Here is a 27127-nt window from a genome sequence, read left to right as displayed (position 1 = left end):
CGCCCATCCTATTTGATTGGCATGTCTTTTTTTTGCATGTGTGTGTATGTGTATGTTTGTGAACATGTGTGAATGTGCACAAGTGCACTGTGTGTGTGTGTCTATAAATGAACATGCACATGTTCACACATTACTTGCTTCTTGACGGGGATATCCACTAGCTTGAGCAAGTGTGTGCATGTGTGTTACTTTGTGTGTCTATGCATCTCCCAGGTAGTAGTCCTGATGCTCTCCAGATGGTGCACATCAATCCAGCAGCTGAGCGTCTGTGGCAAGTGAAAGGCGAGCTGGCGTAGAACGCCACATGTGGGCTGGATCTTGGGCAACCAGTATCTGGGAAAGCCTGATCTGTGGTAAGGCCAGCTTGAGCGCCGGTCTCTAGGGATGCTCGCGACCGAGTGTGAATACTGTATTTATTCTGTGCGCTTCAATTGTGTGCTGTATGTATGTGTGTGGGTGTGTGAGTATGGGTGTGTGAAAGGTGGATGAAAGTGTGTGGTGAGGACAACATCATGGGTGTCCTCTATAGTGGCAAGGGACTATATTCCTATTCTGTTCTGTGCAAAGATGATGTAATCCTCCTTTGTGGAAGTGTACTCCAGTAGAACCTGTCTTCTTGTTAGGTTGGTTCATTTCACATTCAGGCCTCTTACTGTAGCCTTCTCTCTCGCCCCCTCTCTCTCTAATTTACCCACTGTCTGCAGTCTATCTGTCTCTGTTTTGTCTGTGGTAACTGCACCTCTTGTCCATAATCAAGCAAAATCAATAGTTCAGAACACTGACGATTAGATGAATGTCTTGGGCTCTTTATGAACCTGACATACACCAAAGTGCTGCAGCTCAGTTCTGTAGTGATGAGGTGAGGTCAGGTTTCCTCACACACACACACACACACACACACACACACACACACACATATGCACACACACACACACAGACAGAGAGAGAGAGAGACAGAGAGAGAGACAGAGAGAGAGAGAGAGAGCAAAGTGCTGTAGCTTGTCTCTGTAGTGATGAGATCAGGTTCCCCCACACACACTCAGAGAAAGAAGACTGATGTGTTCATATTTTTACAGTGAAGCCAGCCCCACTACAGTTTCTCAGAAAATTCACTTTTAATGAAAAAATCACTGTCCTCCTGCATTTCACACCAGATCATCGGGGTAGCTCAGGTTTGCAGAGATTTTCTAAGGCCAATTATTATGAGTAATAATGGTAAATGACCTATGAATATCTTGGACATGACGCTCTGGAGAGTGACCAGTATTGGAATGTGAAATTGTCATGTGTGATAATTCATAGCTCTCATCACAAACCATCACAAATGTAGAAATCTCTTGAAAGAATCCTGAATGGTGTGTATTAAGGACGTTTGTTTTGAATTGCATGTAAAATGTTGTCTCATTACTTACTGTCAGAATTGTAATTTAGTGTGGAGGACTTTTAGAAACTTGTTGTACAGGGCTGGAAATGTAACAGGGTCAAATCCATTTTTCTCTTGGACACTTTTAGGTCGATGCAGCGAGTGTAAAAGTCATAACGTATAATGATGGGATTTTGAGAACAGCAATTTGCAGTGTGAATCATGAGTCCATGTCAAGTGGGTCCTTCTGGGAGAGGTAAACCTTGTGAGACGAGGGGCAATATAGTGGATGTATATGGAGAGGAAAGGGACAGAGAAAAACAGATGTCTTGAGAGGGTGAAAGAGGGACAAGACGATAAAAGTCGGTGCTCTACTCTAAACTGGTCTTACATTATCAAGAAGGCCCTAGCTGAGTGTTTAATTAATGGTCGTAACAAGAGTTGGTGAGAGAGGAAGATGCTGTTGCATAGCCAGGGTGAGTGTATGTATGAGTCCGTCTGTGGTCGCCCGACATCTGTTTCTGGAATTGCTGAACGTGATGTCCGGACTGCCGACTTGTTGTGTTACAGATATAATTATGTGAAAACATTTATTTATTACCTCCTTCGCTAACATTTGAACATGTGAGAGTGAAGGTGAGAGAGAGCAGGGTGGGGATAGGTAGTATAAAAATCCAGTGCAGGTCATTTATGATTTGGACCCTTTAAAACTGATATCGTGGCCAGTGGCAGTTTGTAAGCTCTAACAAAACTATGTGAAAATTCTTGTGGCCCTCCAGAACTGAAATTTCCCTTGCTTGACAGTTTTATTCCCCTTGACATGTATGTTCAATTAGTTATCTGAACAAGGGACAATCCTATTACATAATTTCACGAGTGGTTTAAAACTAATTGCCTACAATATGGACAAGGCAATGGGTACATTAAAACAATGACATGATCAATTTGTGATGGACCATAAACCAGCTTGGTCCTCTGTTGCAGTTGACCAATAAAGAAGCTGATGATTGCCGATGATTACAAATATCAAAAGTTAGTTGATTTATCTGATTGGCTTCCCTTATGTGGTGAGTTTTCTGACGAATAACCTACATTTTGTTCCCTCTGCTTTCATCTGAACCCCTATTACTCTAATTGTAGCAAGCTAGTCAAACTGGGACCCTTGCCATTCATTTAAGTTCAATCCGACCCCCTGTATGTTTCTGTCAGTTATAGTTAGGCAAAGTGTCTGTTTCCACAGCATAGCTGAGAAGGTGTGAGCTATATAGGGTGACAACAACAGTCAAAAGTTCACAGCTTTATTGTTGGTGTAATATGGTGGTTGAAAGACATGGGACATGCCTGCCTACCTTACAGTCACATAAGACATAGAGGCTAGCTGCCATTTAAAGCTAAAACGGGTGGTGCTAGCTTGTCAGTCACATGGAGCTGCCAAGGAGCAGCATTCCATTGGGTTGTCACAGACACAGAAGAGCCCACCCACTCAATCATAGAATGTTGAATAATTCATTTGACTGGTAAAATTGACTTTGCATTGATTAAATGAAAAGTGCCCCAAAATCAACCTTAGATAGCCCAAGAGTTTTCTCAGTGTGGAGTTCCTGCAAACTGGCCTGAAAATGAAAAGATTGTTATACTTACAGGACATAATTCAGTATGCAGTTTAATTAGCTTTTTTCTGGCTTAGTCCCTTCTTGCCTGTTGTTCATATGTGCATATCTTCAAACAGTGTTGTATATTAAGCTTTCCTTTCTTTTTTCTACCTTTGCTATTACTCATGCTGTTCTGTCTAGAATCTGTTGACACCTCATTTGGGAACACATCAGACACACACACACACACGACTTAGGAGTGTTACTCTGCCAAATTTAAACACTCAGGGAAGACTAATAATGGCACATGTCTTATTGGTTATAGAGGATTAGATTCTCCACTGAAACTAGTTTTTTAGTCTAGCGCTAGGTTTAATTTACTTAGAAAACCACTGGATTTGTCCTATGAAGAAACTCTGTAGATTTACAGGGCTTGTTTTTTGATGTTCTTAATATTCATTTTGGGGAGTTGTCCATGACAAGGCAGTGATCTTTGGCCCTTGTTTTCTTAGCCATGAGTAACAGTAAGTACTGTTCACTGTTGCCAAATGAAAGCAAAAACATATTCCTCTCCCTATTTCCAAGCTTAAGCCAGGCAGTAGTCATGTTCATCTGTCTCTCTGCTAACAAGCTAATAGCTTTAGTTCTTTCAGAATAGATTTATACAGTTAGGGTGGTGCTCCCCAGACATATTAGTGGATAGCTTGTGGTTGGTGTGTGTTTTGACTGACACCTCCCATGGTAAAGAACACTCTGCCTCGTATCTCTCTCCCATGGGACTGGGCTAAATGCAGTCATGTACTGTAGGGTAATGGGCTAATGTCTGTCACAAAAGTAAGTGTGTGTGTGTGTGTGTGTGTGTCTGTGTGTGTGTGTGTGTGTGTGCCTGTAGTAGAGAGAAAGGGTGCGTGATGGCATTGTCATGCTCTGCATGGTGTGTTATTGAAGGCTTTCACTTTGGTTTTGAATAAAGCCTGGCAGGCTACAGAAGGATCACGACTGCTGCGCCGTTACTCAGCTCCACTGGTGTGTTCAGGCTAGCCTTGTTCTCCTTCTGCAGCCCAGAATACAAGCAGCACAAATCGACAGCCACTGTGTTAAAATAACCAGCTCCAAGGCACTATGAGCAGCTTCTGAACTTGATTCAATGAGCTCTTTAGCTCTTCAGTAGGCTTTTCTCTTCTCTTCGGCTCTTGAGCTTTTGAAGCCTTTAGCTATCCCATACATTCAGCAGCGTACTGTGTCAGTTAAACTAGAGCTGTACAAGCTGTACAATGTATCATTTGTAAATTGTATAGGCTGCAATATGTAAAAAAGGCCCCGCCCCTCCGCCCCTCCCCCTCTCGCTTGCTCGTTGGCGTGCATGTGTATGTGTGCAAGTGCGCTATAATGACATTCACATGATTAAGCAAATCATTTTGGCTAAAATAAAGCAGGCATGTCTTTTAATTGTGTCACATCTAGGGTTCCCCAGTGTGTTTTATTAGAACATTTGTCCATATTTAGAACATTTTGTCCATATTACACTGTACTAAGCTAAACTCTTGCAAGGCTGAATGTAAGCAAATGTGAACTGGCTCGTTTCAGCTCTGACCACAGCCAAGCCACAAAGCAACTTTCTTAAGGGCCCTTATGCCTGTCATGTCGTCTTAATGCTCCAAGCGGACCAGCTCAGAGAGCAGTACAAAGACCCACTGAGGGCAAGTGGCCCCTTGCTGGAGCCTCGACAGCTCATGTGACCCCCAGCCACCGCTCAGAGGAGCTTGTCTACTGCCTGTCAGATGCCGTTAGTCTCGACCGCCGGCCCATGCCAAGCTTGGGGTCGTCTGCTCTCAGCAGGAGGTGACCTCTTCTTTGTTTCCAGGTGACAGAGGTCAAGTGGGGCATACTTGAGGGTCCAGAAAAGCTTCGGGTGGCAACCCTGATTCCGACCCTGACATTTCGAGGGGCGATCTTGGCTGAGGTTTGTCATCAGTGATGTGTGCTGTGATAACCTTTTTGACCTTTGACCCTACTCTTGCTGAGCATCTAAAAGGCAGTGGCTGGGTGTCTAAGTGACTGGTGTTTGGGGCAGCAAGGTTTTCCCACTAGGCCCCTGACTGATATAAGGCTCAGGGTAGCAAAAACCTGCTTTCCTGGAATGAAATGAAATTATATACATGAAATGAGATACCAGACATCACAGAAGTATCACATTCATTGGCTAGTTTATACCTTCCATGCTGAAGTTCTTGTAACCTACACTATGATAGGTACACATGAGGGTTGTCATCTGAGAGCAGCCTGCTCATAACAAGTGCTGTTCAGTGAACAGTCTTAATTAATTTTAAATTAAAATGGCTTTCATAAGCAGCATATCTTTGAGAAGACTCAGGATACAGTCCAATTCCAAAATGTCCTTGTATGAGTTGAAGCTAACTTTTCATCTTATGGACTCCCATTTGGAGAACATGGTAGTAAACACTGGCATTCGTTGGGTTCTGAGAAAGGCTCCATATAAGTGTAACTTCATTCATTCTTTTTCTTTTTTTTCATGAAGGCAAAAGCCAACATGGGAAGGATATCTGGTGAATGAATCTGGTATATTTAAATCTGAGTGTGGAAAGGAAACCTTATCGGCTGCATGTCTCTTCACACCGTCGACTTCTTTACCAGAGAAAAATGCGGGATGAGTGTGAGAGAGACAAAGGAGAGAGAACTCCACATTACCTGTTATCTCCGTTCTGGTATGCAAAGCTGGCTCGCAGCCCCAGCTGAGGACAAATGATACCCCTAAGTATTCCTTTCACTAATGGCCAGTGCAGGAAATGGGGGGGAGATATCCTGAAGTCTCTCGGAGTCTTTAACAAGGAAAAATGATAGCCTGATTAGACAAGCAGATCGGAGGTGACGATTAGACGAGCGGTCTGGGATGACGATTTTTGGGTGGAATACCCACTGCGATGATAACAGGATGATAACCCAGAATAGGAAGCACAGTGCCTCATTGCTCCTTGCTGATACCCTCATTTAAACTGAGCCACAGATGCGTGAAATCGGGTGACATGAATCAAGAAAATAAACAGCAGTTTATTTATCCTCAACAGATCCTGGCATACCACACTGTGTATGTAGAGAGGGAGGAGAGAGACTGTAAGGTGAGAAAAAGGATGAAATAATAGATGGAGGTCATCAAGGCTGTGGGAAAAGTCTGACGACTGGCATCACATACTTGTAAATCAGGCATTGCTTACATTTATACCATTACTGGGATATTATGTTCAAATGATTCAGGTTTAAGCAGGTGTGTTTAAAGTAGTACCCTGGATAAGAGACTGTCAGTTAGGATAAAGCAGACTTATGTCAGCTCCTCAATGTACAAATCGGGAAAAAAAAAAAAACCTTTATTACAACTGTTCAGTGTACATCCGGTCAGGTAGTTTGTTTCCATTTATATCTTAAGGTCTTCTCTTTTTGTCTTGGGGTGGGGGGTGGTTTAGGGATAAGGTTAAACATTTGAGAATTACATTTCTTTGTGTGTGCATGTGTGCGTGTTTTGAAGGGACACTGATAGTATTTTTGCTAATTATACACACACACGCGCATATGCATTAATGATTAAATCAGTAGTGGGGGTTGCTTAGCACTTCCTTCACCACAGCTGCTTTATTTGAGACATTAAGCTGTATGAACAGAGATATTAAGATGTTGATTTTGGCCACATCAAATATAAAAAGCAAAGATCTAAGTAGCTGCTGTGGTTGACTGAAAATGGTACAATATGAGATCTCAATGCAAACATAAATACACATAACTATAGCTTCAGCTTCAGTAAGCTTTGTTAAGGGAATTGGGGTCTCCAGAACACTTTAGGTTATTGTACCAAATGGTACTTTCATTTATTAGAGCTGTTAAAGACCACTGCACTGATTTTGGGGACTTACCATGACATTACTTATTTTAAAGGCACTGGAGAATTTTATCCTGTTTTTTGGTGGGGTTTATTACGTGTGTGTGTGTGTGTGTGTGAGAGAGAGAGAGTGAGAGAGAGCTTTGACCCCTGTACTCCTCCTCCCCATAATCCAAAGCAAACAGTGGCTTTCTCTCTCTCCCTGAGGAGTAACAACTGGCCAAACTCTTGTTCACATGCTAGTTCACTTTCCCTTTTTGCTCTCTGCTCTGATCCTGCTCCCTGCCTGGTCAGTACTGCTCCTTAGTTGAGTCACACTGGGTCAGAAACACACTTTACAAGACACTCGTACTGACACTGAGACATACTGGAAAATACTATCTCTAGGTTTCTCTTTTTGTTTCCTTGATGCTGTTCCATTAAACTTTGTGTGTGGGCATGCTTGTCCATATGCGTGACTGTGTTTTCAGTTTGCTGACTGAGCCATGTCTTACTCCTGCTGAGATTACAAGCTGTGCAGAATCCATATTTCTCGTCCAAATCAAAGGTGGTCAGTGTTGGGTAAAATGCATGGGTAAAATATTACCCTGTTAGGTGCTGAAGATATCACGATGACATCAGTGTAACCAAAAAAATTAATAAATAAGCCCCAAAACAACAAACTTATTTTCATAACTTTCAAGATGAAGGTGTCTTAAGCCAGTTTACCAATTCTGTTTTGCTTTGCACTCTGTGGGCTTTCATAAACAGAAGAGAGAGTGAGGAAAAGCATTTTAACTGGCCTATTTGATTAAATTCCACTGCTTTAATCATCTTTTCGTGTCATCCTGGTAAATCAGAGAGAGATAAAAATGATGTGATAATCCTCTGTCAAGGATGAAGGCTGTTAAAATCAATGCCTTATGTAGGCTGCTAACTTTGAAAGTGAGAGAACAGTTACTGTAACATGCACACAAGCATGATCTCATACAAACTTCCACATACAAACACATTTCAAGTCAAAGATAGGTCCACCATTCCATCACATGCGCACACACTCTTGCTCTCTCACTCTTTCTCCTCTTTTCATCTCTCTCTCTCTCTCACCCTCCCCCCCTTCTCTCTCCTCCTCTTCCTCTCGCACTCTTGTTTGTCACTGTGGAGTGACAGCACTCAGAAGCACAGAGATAAGGCTTAATCTTAGGGTGATTGTTCAGCCCACGCAACTAAAGGGGTATCTGTGTGCGTGTGAAATGGGGAGGTTAAACATAGACCTGTCACTGCAGTCTGATAAAGATGGCTGGCACACTGATGCCCTGATGTCCTCCAAATGTCCCAGCTTTCCTTTGAGACGCCGTCAGTCAGAAACTTCCACCTGTCTACCTATTTTCACAATGACATGGTCCTTACTTCTAGAAGAGATGCTCAAGATTCAGACTCCATATTTCCAGGTCACCTGGGGAGATATCACCAGTACAACAGAAGAATGGAATAGGCTTTATGCACATCTGTCACATTTTCCTCTAGCAAATAAAATAATCGAAGACATGCATAAGGTCCATATTTGTTGATGTGAATCTTTGCATAGTGGTGTGAGCAATCAGACTCTCTACACCCAGTTACATGGTAAAATTGTATTGAAGCCAGACATTATTACAGAATTCTGAACAGTGCCTTGTAATATTGACTTCAGTTAGTTAGACATTGTGTTGGCTGTTTGTATCTACAAAACAGATGAAAATACTATAATGTGGCTGTAAATAGCCACAGAATTATGGAATATAGGCAGAATCCATATCAGATTTTTTGGATTAGGTCTGCTGTAGTATTTACAAATTTAATCATTATTCCCCACCCCACAAAAAAAAACACCTTACCAATTAAAGAAACCCTCTGTTGCATTTATTAGCTCTAATAATGAGACAGTCATGTTACATGATGTGTTAGAACAAGTTGGATATTTCCTTTAGTTTAACTGGAATGCTGAAATAGGGGGAGAGAATTTTAACTATTCACTTGGAATGCCCACACAGGTATAAGGTGGAGGGAGGTTGTGTTGTCTGCAGCCCCTCTCTGAATCACTCCGTGTGTGAGATTGTGTCTTCTGATAGTCATGTTATATGCCGGTGGAGCTCCACTCATTCTGTGTTGTCATCCCCTGGACATGCTGGTGTTGTAGCCTAACTTTTTGTCAGAACTGTCTCATGTCATTTCCGCAATGGAGTCAAATATGTTTCATTCCACACTTTCAGAAGTAGAGCTAGGTATTTGGTAAAGCCATCAACATTACCATTGTTCCTGCATGCCCAAATTCATGTTTAGGGGAAACATCTAGATTTATCCAACAAGAAGGAAAGTAATAATCAAAGTATATATTGAGATTATTGTTGGATTTTGTGGTTGTTCCAAAACAAAATTATTACTATCACTCTAATCCATGAAACAGAAGCAGAGTACGTTTGCGCTGTAATTATTCTGTTTTGACACCGTTTCATTATGGCTTCATTTACATATCATGGTTTGATGTTTCTGCAGAAGACCATTTGCTCTGGTTCCACATACTTTCCTCAAGTGGGCTGGTTGCCCCTCCGAAGAACTTCGAAAAGTCAAGGCAAACGAGTTGTTTAGCACAGCTCAGTGGAATTATTATGGGCCGTGTCATCTTTAGCATTAAAATTTAAATGCTAAAGGTAGAAATGCTCTACCTTGGAGGGCTTAACATCTGCTCCAAACAGTGGGTGGTTTTTTTTGCAGTGCCTGACTGTTTTTTTTTTGTTTTGTTTTTGTTTTTTGTTTTTTTGCACGTTTAGATTTGAGATTTGCAGGTTTAGGTGCGTGAGAAGTCATCCGTAGGGGCTTGCGGGTGTAGACGCAGCTGTGACATGGGTGGGTGCATGAGTGAGATGGGTGTCCCACCTCCAGTTTCGTCTGTTGGGTGTGTGGCATGCTCAGAGGAGGGTTTTTAAGAGGACAGATGATCTTCTGGGTAACGGGAGCCTGTGCAAACGCGCCCCACAGTCTTCTACTACATGACACCCTTGCTAGGGTTACAGTGGGTGTGTGTATATGTCTGTGTATGTCTGTCTGTGTGTGTGTTTTTTAGCAGTATCTGTCTGGTTATTCATCTCCTGTGTGCTTGTAAGAGAGCACACACAGCACATATGTGTTTCATGAATGAAGGTGTCTTGCCAAACCATAGTACATGAAGCATGACCATTTTCTTGGAGTTTACGCACATAGCAAAAACCACAGTGTTGAATTAACTCTAACAGCATTCATTCATGTCCATCTGGACATGATAAACATTGCGGTGTTAATTCAACACCGGTATTTATGCTTTGTAATTTATATACTACATGTCTTTACCCACAGATCTTTAATGTCTTTAATGCCTCCGGGGGAAAAATCAGTGTTGGCTGCCACTGCCAATACACAGTGCGGTAAATGGGCTCAGACCAGCGATAACAATAGCTCCCAACAATGCCTTAGACCTTCAGGGCAGCAGTCAGTGTGCATATAAGGCATAATGCTATCCTTTTGTCTGACATGGGAACAATGAATAATTAATCAGCATGCACTACTAATCAGCATACACACAACAATTCAGATGACTCGGGATTTGGCATGCGATGCATATTTGGCATGCAAGACCATTGTTAACATGGCCCTTTGTAAGTCCTGATTTCTTTCAGAGTAAGAAAAGGAGAATCATTCCTCGATCATGGTGCTTGGCTCGATTTCAGCCTGGTGTCTGGATGCACTCAGTCTAGCCTGGCTGACCTCCAACCCCAAGGTGCGATGGCTCTCTGCTAGGAAATGCTGGGATTCCTTCCCAGAATCGAAAGCTTGTGGCAAGCAGTAGCTAGATCTTTCTGAGCGTGCTCTTGGCTTGCCTTATCAGGTTTGCATCCTCCTTCCTAGACAAGACATTAGATGACTTTGGGTTATAGTAATATGAGCCATGGCATTCCGTTCTCTGAATCCTTTCTTTGTACACCCTCCCCCATTTCAATCCCACCCCACCTCAGTCCAACATGCTGTCCCAAACCCCTACAACACCAATACACCCCCCCTCCACATCCTGCCCCCCACACCACCACACCCTCCCCCAGCACACCACCACAACCTGCGGCCACCACTACACCCCACTCCACTCCCCCATACCCTGCCACCCCATAACACAACTACTCTGCCCTCCACACCCAAGCTCCCACTCCATATGCCCCACCCCCACTCCCCACCCCACCACTCATACCCTAGTGTGCATACAGATATGTTGCATCTCAACATGGACATCTACATAGGCTTCCCTCTGTATGCTAACTGAATGATAACTGTACTCGGCCAGGGAGAGGAAAGGTGTGTGTGTGTGTGTGTGTGTGTGTGTGTGTGTGTGTGTGTGTGTGTGTGTGTGTGTGTGTGTGTGAGAGAAACAGATTGTAAATTTTTGTTTCTTGAAGATACTTAACTCATGCTACTGTTATAACAAACAGTCAACATCTGCAGAAACTTGTAAGCACTTGTGGCATCAATAGTATGTCATTAGGTATCTACTGTATATAACCGTTTATAAAGAACAGTATTGTTTCCTAAGTCAAACAATAAACCAAGTAATAAACCACCATCTGAAATAATTACAGTTCCACAAAGCCAGACATGATCATTTCACTGATGCGCTAAAGCCTGAGGACATGTTCCTCTCACATTTAGCCCCATGAGCTCTAGAAAATACCAACTCAAGCTGAACTACTGTAATAGCATTTGGAGATGTTTGTGATTTTAGACAGCGTTTTCATAGATGATACCAGATGACACAAAATGATACCAGAGACACAAAAAATCCCCCTGTAATCGCAAGCTTATGACAGTAACAGCGGATTCAGCAGTGTGGCACGCCCGCTGGACCAGAGGGAGATACTGCAGCAGTTCAGTGTAGGAATTACAAGGGGGACAGGCATGGGCATAGATTTCAGCAAAGCAGGTTTCTTGTAGTGGCCCAGTTACCTGGCTACGGCCTGGCACTGAAAGCTTCCAAGGTTTGTTAATTCCTTTATGTTGAGTCGGCGATTGTTCCATCAGTAAACCATCTCAAAGGTGATGATGGTTGTTACCGGAAGCATACATCCATGATCTTCAACACAAGGCACCCTAGTCCCACCCAGTCTCATTTCATTGGCCTGATTTCCGTGGAGCCTCTGCCAACTCCAGGTGACTGACTTTTTCCTCCTCCACAGAGCTGAAGTCCACAAGCACGGCCCATCACTTTGGCTTCTTGCTCAATTCCACTGACTACAGGATCCTGCGCATGGATGAAGACCACGACCGCATGTATGTTGGCAGCAAGGACTACATCCTCTCCTTGGACCTGAACGACATCAACAAAGAGCCTCTCATAGTGAGCTCTCCGTCTTGTGTTTACTCAACAGCCACGTTCCTATAAAATGCCTAAACGCATTATAGATATAGATTGTTGCCAGACATGGTACTGCAGTTCTTACATGTGTCAGTGTCTGTGATAAATTGGGAGCAGTCTGCTAGCCAAAAACACCAAGAAGCCTGGTGGTCAAACACAAGAGACCACAGAGGAAGAGTTGGAGCAGAGGCTCCACAAAGTGTGCATGGCAAACCGATGTCTACAGCAAAGTCTGGCTGGACATTTGACTTTTGGTTTGGCTCAAGGAGGTCAAAGGTTACTGTTTTTATTTTCTTCCTCTCATTCATTGATTCCCTCATTTTCAGATCCACTGGCCTGTGGCTCCCCAGAGGAAGACTGAGTGTGTTCTGTCAGGGAAGGACACCAATGTAAGTGTTCACCCCAGGACCAGAAGTCAACCTTAAAATGGCCAGATTTATGACAGATGCTCAGTGATCTTACACTCAGTTGTTTCTTTCTTTTCCATTTTTTGCTCTGTTCATTAGACATTAAAGCAGCACAAGATATGTGAGTTTGTTGTGAGTTATAGCTGTAGCTGCATTGCCAAAACTGTCACGTAAGCCAAACATGGTTTGTTTTCAGGCATGTCAAAGGGAGCCTTCCAGAACATCTAGACCATTTAGAAAAACATCATAAAACAAAGCATAAAGGGAAATAGTACATATCAATGTGGAATTCAGGTTTATATCTGCTTGTATGGTCTTTGAATTGAAGGTCAGAATATTTATTTATTTATTTATTTTGGAATGAATGTATGTCACTGAAAAATGTAACTTGAGAACGTAACGTTTACACTCTGTGAAACTGTTCTGCTTCTGTTTGGTGTGAATTTTCAGTTCGGTGTGATCTTTTTTCAGGGCGAGTGTGGGAATTTCATTCGTCTGATCGAGCCATGGAACCGAACTCACCTGTACGTGTGTGGAACAGGCGCCTACAACCCCATCTGCACCTATGTGGATCGGGGTCATAGGTCACAGGTGAGCCCTCTGCCTCAGGTGACCTGCTATTTGGTCATTTAAAAGATTTTTCATGAGAGAATCCCCATTAATAATGTACTCTAGTGTAAGACTAGTCTTCATATGTTTTATGAAAACCAGCCCTATAGCATTTGGGAATGTAAGAAAAAATCTTACATTATTCTTGGCTCTCATTTTTATCCTGCAACAATCCTTTTCCTTAAGACATTTCAAAGACATTTCACACCAAAGCTTTTTATATAGAACGCATTTGCTTTTCTGCAACAAAAAGTGCATTTTTAAAATTCAGTTTGACAGTTTGTCTCCTTACACACAAAAGCATGTCTTGTTTATGCATTCTTGCATGTTCTGCACGTAGCAAACAAAACCACTCTCAAACAGCGTGCAGTTAAACAGCATGACACCATAGTCTGAGCGCCTTTGTTTAGAAGTGGCCTGGGCTGTAGCTCGACCTCGCCGCTCTAGGATAAGAGACCAGACAGCCGGATCTCAGGTGAGGGCATAACCCACTAACACGCCTTGTTTCGTAGGCTTTGCTTCATGATCAGAGTCCTCGCTCCGGAGGCCGAACCAGCCGGGCTGCAGACCCCAGCGCCGAGCCAGAGCTCTACGCACCCAAGGTGGGACATCAGGTCACAGGGGTGATGAGAGCAGGGCTTCATCTAGGGATTCCTCTGGAGGGGTTTTATTAGATTTGCCAGGACAGAGAGTTGTTTGATTGCTGACATGGCAGCGCATTTTTGTCTGGAGAGGGGAAGACAGGTATGCTTAGAGTGGCAGTCATTCATTTCTATTATAGAAGGTAACAGAGAAGGCAAATTACAAGTGCCTCATCCTGCCAGGGTTGCCTACACTTGCCTAAACACTGCCTGTGTCAAAAAACACTCAACTCTTCTGATACTCATTCACTGGATCGTCACATCAAAGTGATTAGTCAGTGAAAAGTGAACCTGTGCCAAGTATTAAATTTAAGGTATGCTCATAAAGCACTAGAGCGGAACATTCCCCAAAGGTGGGTACATTTTCCTCGTCCAAGTTTGTATCAAAATAGATGATTTGTCGAGACACGAATTTCACGCATAGGAGCTGTTGAATTGGAGATGCGCACTGAAAGGCACTTAAAGGTGCTTCAGCCTTTATCTTGGTGTCAGACATACTATATCATTTTTTACAGCTTTCACCATGAAATCTGATCTAGTTTTGTTGGAATTTTCAACTCAGCATTCTGGATCATACAAGATTCAGAAACTTTTATTTGCTGTGCAGGGAGTGGGCTTGAAAAGCAACACGTTGATAAAGTTTCGATCATTTGAATCTTGTTTTCTTTGGACACACATATGTTTGAAATATAAGCAGCTCTCACCATGATGTCCTCCTAAAACAAGGACGTTGTTTCCACAGGTGGGAGTGCTGTATCTCTGTCTTCTGTTGGCATGTGCACTATTTACAGTGGAGTGTTACTGGGAGGTTAAAGAGCTGCTAGCAAGATTAATTTGTGGAGAAGACACCTAACATTTAACCATAGAAACCTTCTGGTCTGAATCAGATTTTTATCAAGGCATACTTTCCATCCTGATCTGGATTGCATAAATTTCATGCTCATCGAGACCATAATTTTTTCTTTATTTTCCTTTTCTTTCTTCCTATTTTACCCCATTATTTAACTTCAAAGCTTTGTAAAACTTGATTTGAATGAGTGCAACTAACATATGAAGCATGGTCAATGGCTTTGCTACATAAATTGGGCCTTGAAAGATCTTGATTGTTGTGACAGATCACTTGCTTGCCATGTGTCTAACTACAGATAACACCAAAACCTTTAATGATGTTATTGTTTCCAGTGGGAAATCTTAAAGACAATTAGAAAAGTGGTTTGTATAAGCCATAAAAAATGTGGTTTTAAATCCTAAATGGTTGTATGCCCAATCAATGTAAATAAATGTATTTACCATCTGTGGCTACTTTCTCTGTCTCAGACTATTGATGGTTTTTCTCTGCTCTCTTTGCCAGTTTAAAACCTGTCTTCTGTGGGAAATCAAGAGTTTGGGTTGCTTTTGGTCCACTGGTTTTTACAATGTGCATCATTACCAGTGTTTAGACGCTGACAGTGGAATGAATTCCCAGTCAATAGTGTCATCCCTACTCTCTGAAGACAGGAAAGCTCTGTGAACCTTAGACCTGTTACTAATCAATAATGTTTCCTTTAATGTATGCTGACAGACTCTTCCCTGGCTGATAGACTCTTCCACTCTGTGTGACTTGCCCACTCTTCCAGGAATACATTTTTCGTCTGGAGCCGGGTAAAGTGGATTCTGGGAAGGGAAAATGTCCATTTGACCCCAAACTGAACAGCGTGTCTGCTTTGATCAGTAAGGACCTCTCAGCCCTACCTGACCACTAACTGTTTTTGTGTGGCCCCTCCTACCCAGCCACTCGAGTTAAAAACTGCAGCCCCACAAATATAAATGAACACAATGTTTCATCACTGTTTCATCTTTTCCTTGTAGAATCAACTTAGCACATGTCTTTAATGCCCATGTGTCTGCATCTCCCTCCTGTCTCTCTTCGGCCTCTCTCACTCTTTGGACAGATGGCCAACTCTACGCTGGAGTCTACATTGATTTTATGGGAACAGACTCTGCCATTTTCCGTACGCTAGGCAAGCACACAGCCATGAGGACCGATCAGTACAATTCGCGCTGGCTCAACGGTACATGCACACACATTCACACAGGCACACATGAGGATGATAATGTTGGAGGATATGTACACACTGCTATCCCAGACAGAGCTGTCTCCTGTACCGAGTATGATGTCTTTTGCATGGCTCTGATTAAACGCATACCACACTCTTCTCACTTTGTCACATACATTGTACAGTGATGCCTGTCACAGATTTCACACGGAGGCCTGCACAGACCACCTTCATATGACGTGTCTGATAATGTTGTTTTGGCAGGGAGAAAAGGCTAAAGGTTATATTCTAGGCTACTTTTGACCGCAGCATATTAAGGTTTATTAAAGGATAAATAAATATTTATTATTTGGTTTTAATGTAATCTTCTTTCTTTGTCCTTATCTTTCTCATGACTTTTCTTTCTTTCCTCATCATACCTGTGACTCTCAGATCCTACGTTTGTCCATGCGCAGCTCATACCAGACAGCGCAGAGAAGAACGATGACAAGCTGTATTTCTTCTTCCGTGAGAAAGCTTCAGAAATGGGCCAGACCCCCATGGCTCAATCCAGGATCGGGAGGATCTGTCTGGTGAGAACACACACTCTTATACTTACGCATTTTATACTTACAGGCACTAGTATATTAAAGAGTAGACACGTCACCCCATAAATCATAGCACTCGCATCCTGGCTTGGCTAGAGCACTGCGTGAACCCCAAGGTACACCACAGCTACACCATAAACATAAACATTAGTCCTCACATAACCCCTGCCTCCGAATTTTGAATAGCTGGTCCTCTCCTCCAGTAAATGTATTCTTCTCAGCATGAATAAGGCCGGGTGAACGTTTGTAATGTGTGGGTAGTTGGCTGCTGGTCGGTGGGTATTGCCAGGCCTCATTATTGGAGCTGGCTGTAGTCCACAGCAGATGGGTCTAAGCACTGCTCAGAGGCAATGTTTACAACCATACCCCACCCAGCCAGTGCAGCCCACACAAATAGTACACAGTGGAAGAGATTCCTATATAAAGCCTTTGTCTTGTTTAGTTTTTTTTCACAGCATTATTTCGAATAAAGTTTACAGAGACGTAAACTACACACTGAATTATGTTAAGAGGTGCTAAGTGCTCTTGAATTTGCTGTGCCATTTCAATATGGTGATAATTGTAGCAAAGTCTTCCTTTATTTAAAAACAAAGAACTGTCTCCGATTTGATGTATTATTTCTATCAGAGGCTGGAGGGGAATACAACACCAAAAGAGGTTTTAACTTGATAACCTGTCTTTCACTAATTTTTTAACCTATGGCCTGCTTTGGTCAGCCTTCGTAGCTTTTACTTTGTCATCGATGATTAATGATTTATTTTCCCTCCTACTTTCTCTCTCTCGCTCTCCCTCCCTCTCTGCCTGCAGAATGATGATGGCGGTCATTGTTGTTTAGTTAACAAATGGAGCACCTTCTTAAAGGCCCGCCTCATCTGCTCCGTAACGGGGGTTGACGGTATTGAGACGCATTTCGACGAGCTCCGTAAGTCTCCCTCCCGCCTCACCCACGCTGCTCACCCTGTAGTTTACATTACTGCAGAGACTTTATCTTAGCCCAGCATTCCTAGATGCATTATGACCAAGACTTATGCTGTAGGCTTCTGTCTGAAATTCACTACAGAAGAAGGATACTGTTTGTGCCCTGTCTATGGATGTGCTATTTTCTTGATTCTTTCATTTTCCTCTACATTGTCACGCCATCGATGATCACATATAAGGGTGATTTTTTTTTTCTGCTTCTTCATTTAAGTGTTTCATAACCCCTTGTGAATCAGAGTTGAAAGGCAGAACACTCACAGTTGGTCTCCACCTATGGAGCCCCACCCCCACATCTGGACCAGGCTTATGAAATGTAGGCTCACTTTGCAGCTCTGGCATGGTCCAGCTTCACAACTTCATGCTGGAGTTTGGTCCAGTTCTGAAGAACTTTCCGAGGAGTGGAGCCTTGAGCCCTCAAGTTCATTTGTGTAAAGTCTCCATGTTGGATGATGTGACCATTGTGGCTCTCTAGAGACTGACTTTTATTTTGTCTGTCTGTCTACCTCTAGTAGATCTGTTCTATAGGTTTAAAGTGCTGGAGGGTTGGGACTGTCATATTGGGCTGGTATGAGTTTTCAGTGTCAGACACAAATCTGTCATTCAACTAAAATGTAAACTGAATGGTGAAATACACTTGTAATGGCGAAAATGCAGGAAACCTGACAGGTGTATTTGTGTGTGTATTTGTATCAGGTGTATTTGTGTGTGAACCTATGCATGTGCGCGTGTGTGTGCACATGCATGTGTGCGTGCGTGCGTGCGTGCGTGCATGCACCTGTTCGCACTACTCTGTATACGAGTTCAATTGCATCTAGCCAGACTTGACAGAACATACTGGAGTTTTGCCCAGTGCCCAGCATTTGAGTGACAAGGCGAAACAGCCCTGGCCAACAAAATGAACACCACCAGCCGTCTCCCTCTGTTGGTCCGTGGATGAACATGAATGTGTGAATGTTGCATTTCCATGGCTGCTGCGTTCTCGTGGGCCTGTGAGGTGTGTGTGCTGTGTCTGGACCATTTTGCAACCCTCCATAGCATCCCCGATCAAGGTCCCTGCAGCCCCCTTCTTCTTTCAACATCAGGAATGGAAGGAATTCCCTCCTGAAAGGGCTGCAGGTCCTCCCGTTTTTCCATGTCCCTTCAGGATCAGGAAGGATTTCATGTATACCTTTTGCAAAGCTTCACTGTCAAGCGAACTGACTCCTTGAACGGTTCTGTAGTAGTACCTGGGCCCAAATGTCTGTGTCTGATCATCTATGACTCTCCCTAAACAGTCCTTTTGTCTCTGTGCCTGATGGAACATATCTCTAGCTTCTGACTTTTTTCCTGTTCTGCTCCTGTCTCTGTCTGCCTCTAGCTGTCTCTCTGTAACAAGAGGCCCTGTATTACTCAAGCATGTTCAACATCGTGTTGCATTCTGTTTCTCCCTTTTGACTAGTTCCACTTCCATTTTGGCACAAGATGCTGTCTTATTAGATTAATTTACACTGTGTGTGTGTTTTGGGAGGGAGCTGGTCTCAAAGAATTTAATTAGATATTTTATTTCTGTTCCATTGCACTTTTGTCCTTAGTCTTTTTCCCTGTCACTGGTAGCGCAGAATCCACACATCTGATCACACACACAAACCTGAGAGCTCAAACTTCTGCTGCCCTGAGACTGAGTCTCTGCATCTTTTTTTTTTTTTTCTTTCTTAGGTGACGTTTTTATCCAGAAGACACAAGACACCAAGAATCCAGTCATCTACGGTGTCTTCTCCGTGTCTGGGTAAGTTCACAAGAGCCCTGCCGTGACGTGCTGCACATGGGCCTTGTTTTCACCTGCCCGGCTTCCACCCTGATCACATTGGTGACGGAGCAGTTTTGTTTTACTTACCATGGCTGCCTTTGCCCACACAACGGCAGGTTTAATGCAGCTGGAAACCATTGCCAATCTATTATCATTTGGCAGCTTTTGCAAGTAACACAAGGAGGCTTGCGCAGAGATGCTCTGCCTGCCAGTGGAGCGATACTGTGCTCTTCTATGTTGTACCAAAGCTTTCGGAGTAATAAATGGCATTTTGAATTTATGGAAACCGTTCACTATTGCGGAGCTCTCCTGGGAAGGGAACTGTAAAAGGTCTAGACATTTTACACAAGGCTCACATACGAAGCATCTGGGGTAAATAAACAAGGCAGTGGCAGTGGTGTGCAGGAATGTGCAAGTGGACTAGTTTCAGGTCGGTAGGATTTAGATGAAATCAGTGAAGCCTCCAGGCTTTGTCTAAGCTTTTGAAACCCAAAAGCACACAGCTCCATGCTAATGAGAAACGTGCTTTCCCCCTATGGAGGGCAGGAGTGCTGTCACGGCTTTCTTTGTCTCCCTCGCTCTCTGTCTTTGCATCTCTTGTCTTCCATGTGATGATGTGTACTTTTGTATGGGTAAGAGGGGAAACCCATTACAGAATGAGTGTGTGAGTGAATATTACATCTGTTTTAACAATTCAGTGCATCAGTGCATAATCGACCCCCTCCTTCTCCATCTTCTGTCTCGCACACAATCTTTCTCTCTCTGCAGCTCAGTGTTCAAGGGATCGGCCATATGTGTTTATTCTATGGCTGATGTGCGGATGATCTTTAACGGCCCCTTTGCTCACAAGGAAGGCCCAAACTACCAGTGGATAGCTTACCAAGGGAAGATCCCTTATCCTCGACCTGGGACAGTGAGTGTTTCTCTCTCTTTCATATACATACACACACACACACACACACACACACACACACACACACACACACGTCACACACACACATCACACATGTATCAGTATAGATAGTCCAAAAGCCAACAGGTTTTTTTCAAACAGCCCTCCCTTCCAGTGTGTAGTCTTTTCTTCTCTCCCATTTTCTTGTCATGTGTTCATGGTTAATGCTAATGGTTAATAATATTTCGGCTCTTTAATGGTCAGTCCTGTTTCACCATATCAGTTAAGTTCTGCAGACGTGTTGATGCTGTCATTTGACTTTCATCACTTTAAAGAAAATCACCTTGACGAACATCACTATTTTCGATGTGAATTCACACTGAGGTCAGATGCACAAATTCAGATGCAAACAATAAATCAATAAATTTCTGTCCCCTCACCTCAGTGTCCAGGAGGGACATTCACACCCAACATGAAGTCCACTAAAGATTACCCAGACGAGGTCATAAATTTCATGCGGAACCATCCTACCATGTACAACTCTGTCTATCCAGTCCATAAGCGCCCCCTGGTGGTGCGCACCAATGTAGATTATGAGTTTACTACCATCACCGTAGACCAAGTGGCAGCTGCTGACGGCAGTTACGAGGTGCTTTTTCTAGGAACAGGTGAGACCACTTCCATTCTGTGCATGAGAGTCAAATCAACATATAATTCATTAGTCAAAAAGTTGAACTGATGCATTTTGAAACATTTATTCCAGCGAAATTGAACATTTACAAGTGCAGTTTCTAATCTTTATTCAATGACAGAAATATACTGTTAGTAAGGCCGTATATACAGAGTGTGAAAAATGGACCGTTTTAGTGAACCTTTAGTGGTCATTTGGTGCTTTGCCTGTCTGTCTCAAAACTAGCTTTTCAACGCTGATTCTGCTCTTCTCAATCCCAGATCGAGGCACTGTACAGAAGGTCATAGTTCTGCCTCGAGATGACCTCCAGACTGAAGAGCTGGTTCTGGAGGAAGTGGAGGTGTTCAGGGTGAGTCAGTGCAGACCAGTATGTTTCTCCATTTATTCATGAGTTTGTTGAATTGATAAATGTAAAGATTACAGAATGATGAAGCTTTTAACTGAAACTGTCATCATTTCATCTTGTAGGTTCCAACACCAATAACCACAATGAAGATTTCCCCAAAAAGAGTAAGAACCATAAACTCTTTTATTCATGCTTGGAAGCACTTCGAACTGCTGGCATTTCCAAAACTTTGTCCAGGTTTTCTGGCTTTCACTTTTGAAAATGTTAATTGGAAAAAAAAAAAAACAAGAGAAATCAACAGCATGCGCTACCCTTCCCTCCACAGCAACAGCTGTACGTGAGCTCAGTGGTGGGAGTCACACACCTGACGCTGCACAGGTGCGACGTGTACGGCGAGGCTTGCGCGGATTGCTGCCTCGCTCGCGACCCCTACTGTGCCTGGGATGGCAAGTCCTGCTCCCGCTACTCTGCGAACCAGAAGAGGTGAGGGGCACGCGGTGCAGTGTTGCCATGGGTGGAGAGGTTGGATGGGGTGTTCCTTTAAAAACAGGAGTCTCTGAAGTTTCTAGTCATCCGGAAATTTGTCTGAATGTGTGTTTACATCTGTTGTACCAGGCGTAGTCGACGACAGGACGTGAAGTATGGCAACCCTATCAGACAGTGCAGAGGCTACAATTCCAATGGTGAGGAATAGATGAAAAGTGGAATAGCTTTGCACAGCAGAATAACAACAATACAAAAAATTATTCAGTATAAGAAGAAGCCTTATATAAGTTTTAAATGTAAGGTTTTTTTTCTTTTGTTTTGTTTTATTCCATGCCAGCCAATAAGAATACTCTGGAGGCAGTACAGTATGGAGTCGAGGGAAGCACTGCCTTCCTGGAATGCCAAGCCAGATCTCCTCATGTTTCAATCAAATGGCATTTTCAGAAGGAGAACAGTGATAGGAGGAGAGAGGTGTGTAGTGCGTACTCACACATCAATTTGTCAGGCAATATAGCAATGGCCACTAATTTCACACATTTTTCTGCTTAGTAATTAAAGCATCCCATCAGACTTATTTTTTCTAGCAGATGGTGCTGTTGCTTTAGACCCAATGAGTACCGTGCGTGATCTTTGCTAAAGGCTTAAGACATAGACTGTGAATATTGCAGTTGCTAGTCATGATGCATTAAACTCACAATTTTGAGGAATACATTTCTCTATCCTTCTCATTAGGCAAAAGGAAAAATCCCAGTTAGGAAGCTTTAAATATGCAAAGAATTAAAATCTATTTAATCGCAGAATAATTTGCACGCATAGCACATATAGGTTAAATTGAACATCAATTATTAAAATGTAAATATTTTCATTATTATGTCTGTGTTAAGTTTATGCATGTTGTGTTCTCTGGAAGATCCGCTCGGACGGTCGTGTGGTACGCACAGAGCAGGGTCTCCTCCTGCGTTCTCTCCAGCTGGTAGACGCCGGGGCCTACCAGTGCACATCCACTGAGAAGAACTTCAAACACACCCTTGTCAGGCTGCAGTTGGTGGTGCTTCCCGCCCGCACCGTCAACAGCATCCAGACCGAGGCAAGCGTGCTGGCTGGCCCTGCCCCGCCCCCGCCCCCGCCTCCCGGCGCTTGGACACCCAGCGCCGAGCAGTACAAGGACCTGCTGGCCATCCTGAGCCAGCCCGAGATGGGCCTCATCGACCAGTACTGCCAGGACTACTGGCAGCTCGGCGACGACCCAGACACCGCCGCCCCCCCACGCCCCAAGAAGGACTCCAAGGAACCCAAGGAAGCCCAGCGCAAGCCACGCAACAGGAGACACCACGAGGGCCAGGGGAGCACGGCGGAGACATGAGGGGTGAGAAGAGGCCCAGCCGTGCGCTCCTCCCCTCCGAACATGCATGCACATACAGCACACGCGCCATTTCACCACAAGATCCGAGGGAGACCTCATACCCAGCGACAAGACATCAGACATGCCAATAAGTTACAAACCAAACTGGAACATGGCCAAAGGACTTAATGGTCATATTAGAGCAGCACGTGGTGAGAATAGGAAGTATTTATTGTAGGTTGTACATAGTTAGGCTCTGTGGATATCTTTGTACTGAGAGCACAAAAAAGTGGAAAAAAAAAAGCAGTTTTGTGTATAGATCCTTCTGTGCAAATATTTTGTTATTATTGTTATTCTTCTTATAGTATATTTATTATTATAGTGTTATTGTCATAAATAACTGTGTGGTTGTAATATAAGCAATGGCAAAGGTTTAGCTTCATGCTGTGTACACTGAATGTACAAAACACCTTATAGGTGTCCTTAATAGGATACCATATAATGTACAACCAGGCATGAGTTGTAACACCACTGTTTTGAAAACACAGTTGTACTGAGAGCCCAGCTGATTCACTATCATACGTCTTGAGGTCTGTATAAGTCACTCTCCATTTGTCACTTTAATGAATCACCTGTTTCTAAACTCAGAGCAGGTTTTAGCCAGATGTTTATTGTTTGTATTTTTATTTTGTTTTTTTCCCCAGGAATACCATCACTGACTAAGCAGTCAGTCATGGACTGGAGAGCTAGTTCTAATAAAATCCCTGCTCTGTGTATGTTTTATCTACTTGTAAATGCTTACATATACAGTTTTTGGCATTATTTTAATGGCAGTGCTGCTGTGAGACATACTGGTTGAAGAGAGTACAAGTCATGCTGCAGTCAGTGGACCAACAACTTAGTACAACCTGTCACAAAGTACAGGTATCTCCGCTCTCTAGCTCACTATGGTGGCCTATAAGGATATGTTGTGATGTAATCATGAGGCCATTTGAAAGCTGCTGCCTTAATGGACAGTTTGACTGCACTGTGTGGAATGGAACCTCACTCTTTGAGGACAGAAAACCAGCATGGCCCTCAAATGAGTTCATTGGTTCAATCCGTCTATCCAGAGAATCTGTACACAAGTATCCTATGACATCCAGCAAGGATCTACACAAGAGAAAAAAAGTTCCTCTGTACTTGTTTGTTATTGTCCTGATCTTCCATATGTCAGTATGATATGTGTAAAGTTTGTCTTTTTTCAGTCAGCGGGTTTGGTTCAAGTTCTTTAACATCTCCTGTTTAGTAATCCTAGCGTTTTCTTCAAATTTAGTTTACCAAGTTATTTGTAAATACTACATACAAATATTGCACGAACAAGAGATCCATTAATTATATAATACATCTGATTCAGACCAGGGCATCTATACTTCTGTTGTTCCAAAACAAAATTCTTGCTGAGGAAAAGCATACAGACAGTGTGCTGTATCGATTAAAATATAGCCTTACCAATCTTAGCAGGAGAAGAGTCAAAGGAAGCACTTTTAACCCCTTTTATTTGACTGCCATTAAGCTAAAACTAAGACGAGCTTTGGGACGATTTCTTTGATTTTTGCATGAATTGTATATGTCCTGTACAAGTAAATTAGTCCAAACCCAAACGTGTTGCTATGTAGATGTTTATGGATGGTCTTTTATGTGAGAATGACTTTATGTGAAAATACCACTACAATGGGACAGTGAGATTGGTTCTAAAGGACAGAAGACTGTTTTAAGCACAAGACAAGGTGTTATGATGCTCAATGAACTTCTGTGTCTCTCTTGCCTCTCTTGTGTACTTGTTTAAAACGTGTTAGCAGGCTGCTTCAAATGACTGTTGTATAATTTTTTTCAGTTCTTTGTTAGTAATACATTATACATCACTGTGGTTTGTCTTTTTTGTTTTGTCTGAATTTTTTTAATATGTTGTGGAAAAGAAATTGGGATTAGATGTAATTCAAAGTTAATGTACTGATTTTACTATGCTTTTTCTTTCATTGTTGTTGATTAATTAAAATTCTATATTTTATAACATAAAAAGCTGATATAGGGTCAGAGACTCCTGTTCTTCTTCATAATAAAGAAACTAGATGATGAGGTAGACAGATGTTGAGCTGGAGCCTCATCTATGTAAGCCTCAATGGCTTGGGTCTCTGCTTCACAGAGGGCCTATACTTGTACCTGAGGAGGAAGGGCACTGCTACCTAAGATCAAGTGTGCAGTTTCTGAAAACCTCATTTAAGTGATGATAAACTGGGGGAACAGGAAAGTTGTGGGACAGCAGCACTTTCTCTGGAGGTAGAGGAACAACGTTAACTAAGACAGTGGCTCTGACACATGGGAGACCAGGAAGTGAGGGGATTGTGTGTACATGACCAGGGCAACCTCAATATTATTTTGTATATATTTTATTATTTTGTGATTATGTAAAATGAGCTGCCTGTGATGTGTAGCTTTGACTGTTAGATGTTAGACTGTTAGATGTTTGGTAGCCTAAGTAACATAAGTAGCCTTTTCCTAAATGATGGTTGTCCACAGAATGGACCTTGAGTGTGGATCTCTCGGTGTGGATCAATTGGGTCCAGTAGTCCAGTGAGCTATTTGATGATTCTGTTCAGCACAATAGGGGTTAAAACCTTGAGGTCTGTTTCTCTCTCCTGGCATTAAGGTGAGTTATTTCTAACTGCATAGGTTCGAGGGAAGGCTCTGATTGGAGCCAGCCTGTGAGTGGCTGTGTGGTGGTGTTCTCCTCACAGGTAGTAAGTTGTCTAGATGAACTGTTATGTTGATCATTTCCACCAGGTCGCTCTCCTTATATCTTCACACCATCTCAGTCTTCATGTCATCTCTGAGGCCCTTGCAGAAGACTGCAATCAAAGTCAGGTAATTCCTGTCACTAGAAGCATCTATTGTGCAAAATTTCAGAGTGTAATTATGGGTCCAGAACTTGTTGATGAACCTGTCGTTGTAAGCCGTGCATTTCAAATCTTTCCTCTCCCACACTCCAAGCCATGACCAGCAGAGAGATAATATCTTTTCCCTGTCACTAACTGCATTGGAATATAAATTTGCAAAAAAATTGCAGGAGAAAACCTCAACATAAGCCCATGGAGAAGGAGAATATCTTACCAGCCTGGTTATACTCCATGAAACTATGACCAAAAATAGCATCACGCTCAAATCCCTACCAGAACAACCAATTTTTCTCATCCCACAGATTCACAAAATAACAATTATAAACTAATCTACTATGATGTCAAATGATAATCAACTAGTAATGCATAGTTATTTTAATATAATCTCCAAATTGTGACATATGCTCCTGTTATTCATAAATGTCTGTTGTTGCATTATTCTTTTTGTTACTTGTTACTTGTTATTAATTTGCATTATTGATCCAGATTACTTCATTTGTATGGTGCTTACCTCATGCTTATTATAAATGAATTGTTACTCACTCCTAGTTGTGTTTAGCAGGAATCCTATATGAATCCATTGGACAATATATTAAAGTTAGTAGCTTGTAGCTTCTAGAAATTAGTAATTAAATTATTAAATTGCTCTATTCCTCCCAGGGTTTGTTTTACAACCTTCATTCTATGACCAGGAGGCAGATATGGGTAGTAAATGTATGATTTTCCTTATTTTTTCTTTATTTATTTATAGTTGATACGTGTATTCCTGTGTCCTAAAGAAATTCCTCTCCCCCATCACAGAAACAAAGGCTACTGAGCATATTTGAATTAGGCATGCTCTGTCCCCCAACATATACCGGAAAGGTTCAGCTCCTCTCATTCATTTGGGCACAAGGTGTTAATCAGCAAGATGCTTACTTGAATAAGGGGGGGCAACCAAACTTCTGTGAGGTTAGTCAAATGCTCTGATTTTCAATTCGAATCAAGGCTACCTTAGTTTATTTTAATTTTAATGTTTTGTTTTATTTGTTGACTAGTTTCTTAACATTTGTGTGTGTGTGTGTGTGTGTGTGTGTGTGTGTGTGTGTGTGTGTGTGTCAGAATTTGCTTATCCTGGCTTATGTCAAGCAAACACACCTTGATTGGTTGATTAA

The 27127-nt window shown here is 42.6% G+C and overlaps 1 protein-coding gene across 8 annotated transcripts in view; it reads left to right on the top strand.

Annotated features, from left to right (window-relative positions):
- The window catches only part of sema3fa (sema domain, immunoglobulin domain (Ig), short basic domain, secreted, (semaphorin) 3Fa), a 35138-nt gene extending 10035 nt beyond the window's left edge, over positions 1–25103 (top strand). For 3 of the 8 annotated variants that reach the window (XM_081717574.1, XM_035524567.2, XM_081717573.1), the window contains 17 exons: positions 12058–12218; positions 12563–12625; positions 13115–13234; positions 13765–13854; positions 15510–15603; positions 15825–15944; positions 16362–16501; positions 17324–17438; positions 19190–19259; positions 20049–20193; positions 20618–20840; positions 21124–21212; positions 21332–21373; positions 21535–21692; positions 21825–21892; positions 22033–22166; positions 22606–25103. In XM_081717574.1, the coding sequence (XP_081573700.1) occupies positions 12058–12218; positions 12563–12625; positions 13115–13234; positions 13765–13854; positions 15510–15603; positions 15825–15944; positions 16362–16501; positions 17324–17438; positions 19190–19259; positions 20049–20193; positions 20618–20840; positions 21124–21212; positions 21332–21373; positions 21535–21692; positions 21825–21892; positions 22033–22166; positions 22606–23058 (2285 nt within the window). In that variant the 3' untranslated portion in view covers positions 23059–25103. Of the gene's footprint in view, positions 1–213; positions 354–4819; positions 4919–8322; positions 10617–12057; positions 12219–12562; positions 12626–13114; positions 13235–13764; positions 13855–15509; positions 15604–15824; positions 15945–16361; positions 16502–17323; positions 17439–19189; positions 19260–20048; positions 20194–20617; positions 20841–21123; positions 21213–21331; positions 21374–21534; positions 21693–21824; positions 21893–22032; positions 22167–22605 lie in introns of those variants that run through there. The other 5 variants (XM_081717576.1, XM_081717577.1, XM_035524569.2 and 2 more) reach the window with 5 other exon arrangements.
- Positions 25104–27127: the final 2024 nt, after the last annotated feature.

Source organism: Electrophorus electricus, chromosome 7 (genome assembly GCF_041902795.1).
Source record: "Electrophorus electricus isolate QZ-2024a chromosome 7, ASM4190279v1, whole genome shotgun sequence".
Taxonomy (NCBI): domain Eukaryota; kingdom Metazoa; phylum Chordata; class Actinopteri; order Gymnotiformes; family Gymnotidae; genus Electrophorus; species Electrophorus electricus.
This window is presented reverse-complemented; position numbering and strand designations above follow the sequence as displayed.